This window comes from Acanthopagrus latus, chromosome 19 (genome assembly GCF_904848185.1).
Source record: "Acanthopagrus latus isolate v.2019 chromosome 19, fAcaLat1.1, whole genome shotgun sequence".
Lineage (NCBI taxonomy): Eukaryota > Metazoa > Chordata > Actinopteri > Spariformes > Sparidae > Acanthopagrus > Acanthopagrus latus.
In genome coordinates this window covers 12,690,794-12,692,729 of record NC_051057.1, presented here as the reverse complement: position 1 = coordinate 12,692,729, position 1,936 = coordinate 12,690,794, and the positions used below count along the sequence as shown (strand labels likewise).

General features: G+C 50.6%; 1 protein-coding gene across 1 annotated transcript in view; it reads right to left on the bottom strand.

Moving 5' to 3' along the window:
* The window catches only part of cbln2b (cerebellin 2b precursor), a 3,502-nt gene extending 2,008 nt beyond the window's left edge, over positions 1–1,494 (bottom strand). Inside the window, exons 1-2 of the mRNA XM_037079216.1 lie at positions 1,110–1,494; positions 102–670 (exon numbers count right to left, since the gene is read on the bottom strand). Coding sequence (XP_036935111.1) covers positions 102–389 — 288 coding nt within the window. The 5' untranslated portion in view covers positions 390–670; positions 1,110–1,494. The remainder of the gene's footprint in view (positions 1–101; positions 671–1,109) is intronic.
* Positions 1,495–1,936: the final 442 nt, after the last annotated feature.

Sequence of the window (1,936 nt, the reverse complement as noted above, 5' to 3'; positions counted from 1 at the left end):
GTGGTGTGAGAGAACAGAGAGGATGGAGCTGGGACGCTGGCTCTCATCTGACTAACATGTTCTGGATCGTGTTTGGGTGCTGAATTGAGTAGACATCTGACCTGGTCAAAGTAGATGGTCATGGACGTGTTGCTCATCTCTGACGGCTCGTGGTTGGTCCCACGCACGGCGGAAAAAGCCACCTTTGCCCCAGCGGAGCGGACTGATATGCCAAGTGAGGAGGTTACCCCTCCGTCCGAGGAAGGGTTCGAGTCGCACACCACCAGACACTTCCCTTCGAGCACGATGGGCTCCGTGTCGTTCTGGCCGAGGCAGGAAGCCACGCCGCATCCCAAGAGGAGTGTCAGAGCCAGCATGGCACAGGGTCCCGGGCAGCGCGCGGGCACCATGGTCGGATCGCTGATCCCGTGCTCACTGATACAACCCGGCAGCCCCTTGGAGGTTTGTTAGTACTCGATCACCTGGTCCAGACTTGCTCCCTTCTCTCTTCTCCCCCCTTCGCGCTCTCTCTCTCTCTCTCTTCTTCCTCTATCCGCGATGCTCTCTCACTCTCTCAAACACCCTCTGACACACAGACGCACTCAGACCCTCTCCGGCTGTGACTCCCCTCCCTCCTGTGCGTCTTAGTCGATGTTGGGAGGGTTTTTTCAGACAACTGCGGTTGTAAATCCTGGTGATTTGGGAGAGAAAATGAAAGTTTACATGTCAGACAGCGGCAGGAAAGGAATCTTGCATTGTTCAGTCTGTCAACTTGAGCGTAGCATCTGTGCGTAAAATGGCTATTGTGCGTAAAATGACCATTGTGCGTAAAATAATAGGCAGGCGATGTTATTAGATCACAAAATGTGAAAAAAAACAACAACAAAAAAAACATCACGTCGATGTTGATCGGTTATCGATCAAACCAACTATTTGTTCAACTGCGGAGTGTCTCCTGTAACAGTGCGCCGCAGCATTTATCAACAAATTAGAATGTCCATGGGAAAAAAAAATATCACAGTTCTTATTTCCATTCGTTCTACACAATAAATGCGGTAAAATAAGCACTTTGCAGGCATGGCTTTGAGATAAAAAAAAAAGAAAAAAAAGAGGGGCAAATCACAACCTACCTGCGCTCTCCATCCCGCTGCTGTGCTCGCTCTGCCTCTCGCACGACTGTGAACTGAGCGCTCAGATCGCTGGCGCTGAAGAAGCAAGAGTCTCTGGGCTCTCTTTCCAGGGACAACTCACGCCCATTCTTTGTGTGTAGCCACTGCAACGAGACTCTTCAGAAGTATCCCACAACCAGGAGCACCACGCGTGGACTAATGGGTTTTGTTTACATATTAATCAGCTGCAATGCCGTGAGCTCGGGGGGCCCCTCAGGACTCGGCAGAGATCACTTGCCCCTTCAGTGTCTTGTCAGTCATGTGCCGTGGCTTTCTCATTGCTCTCCCTGATAAATCCGAAATGAAGGAGGATGCAGAGGATAACCTCGCTGTCACACGGTGCATTCAGCATGCATGTACAGTATATGTCACTAATTTGAGACTTAAACGAGCAATTTTTTTTTAGGAGTCCAACAAAGATACTTGTGCGCCATCCAGTGGCAGCAGAATGCGCTGCACGGGCTCGGCAGAGGCGCAGAGAAGAATCAAAGCACAGGAGCGGATGAAATGGTGTGGCGTCTAGCTTTTTCTTGCCATGTTTTAGTAATGAATATGTACCGGCATATCAGCAAAGTATTTCACGTGCACGTCGCACTTTACCAAACGCCCCGTGAGGGAGCTGAGAGCAGGTGACACTTCAGAAAATGCCCGCTTCACAGAGGATGACCTACAGCTCTCTGTGACACCCTTAGCCTTTCTTTCAATTCCTGACATGTCATCATCCTTTGAAGGGCCGTGTAGAGGGTCCCTATCTGTGCTCCACACCTCTGAGGAGTCTGAGAGTGGGC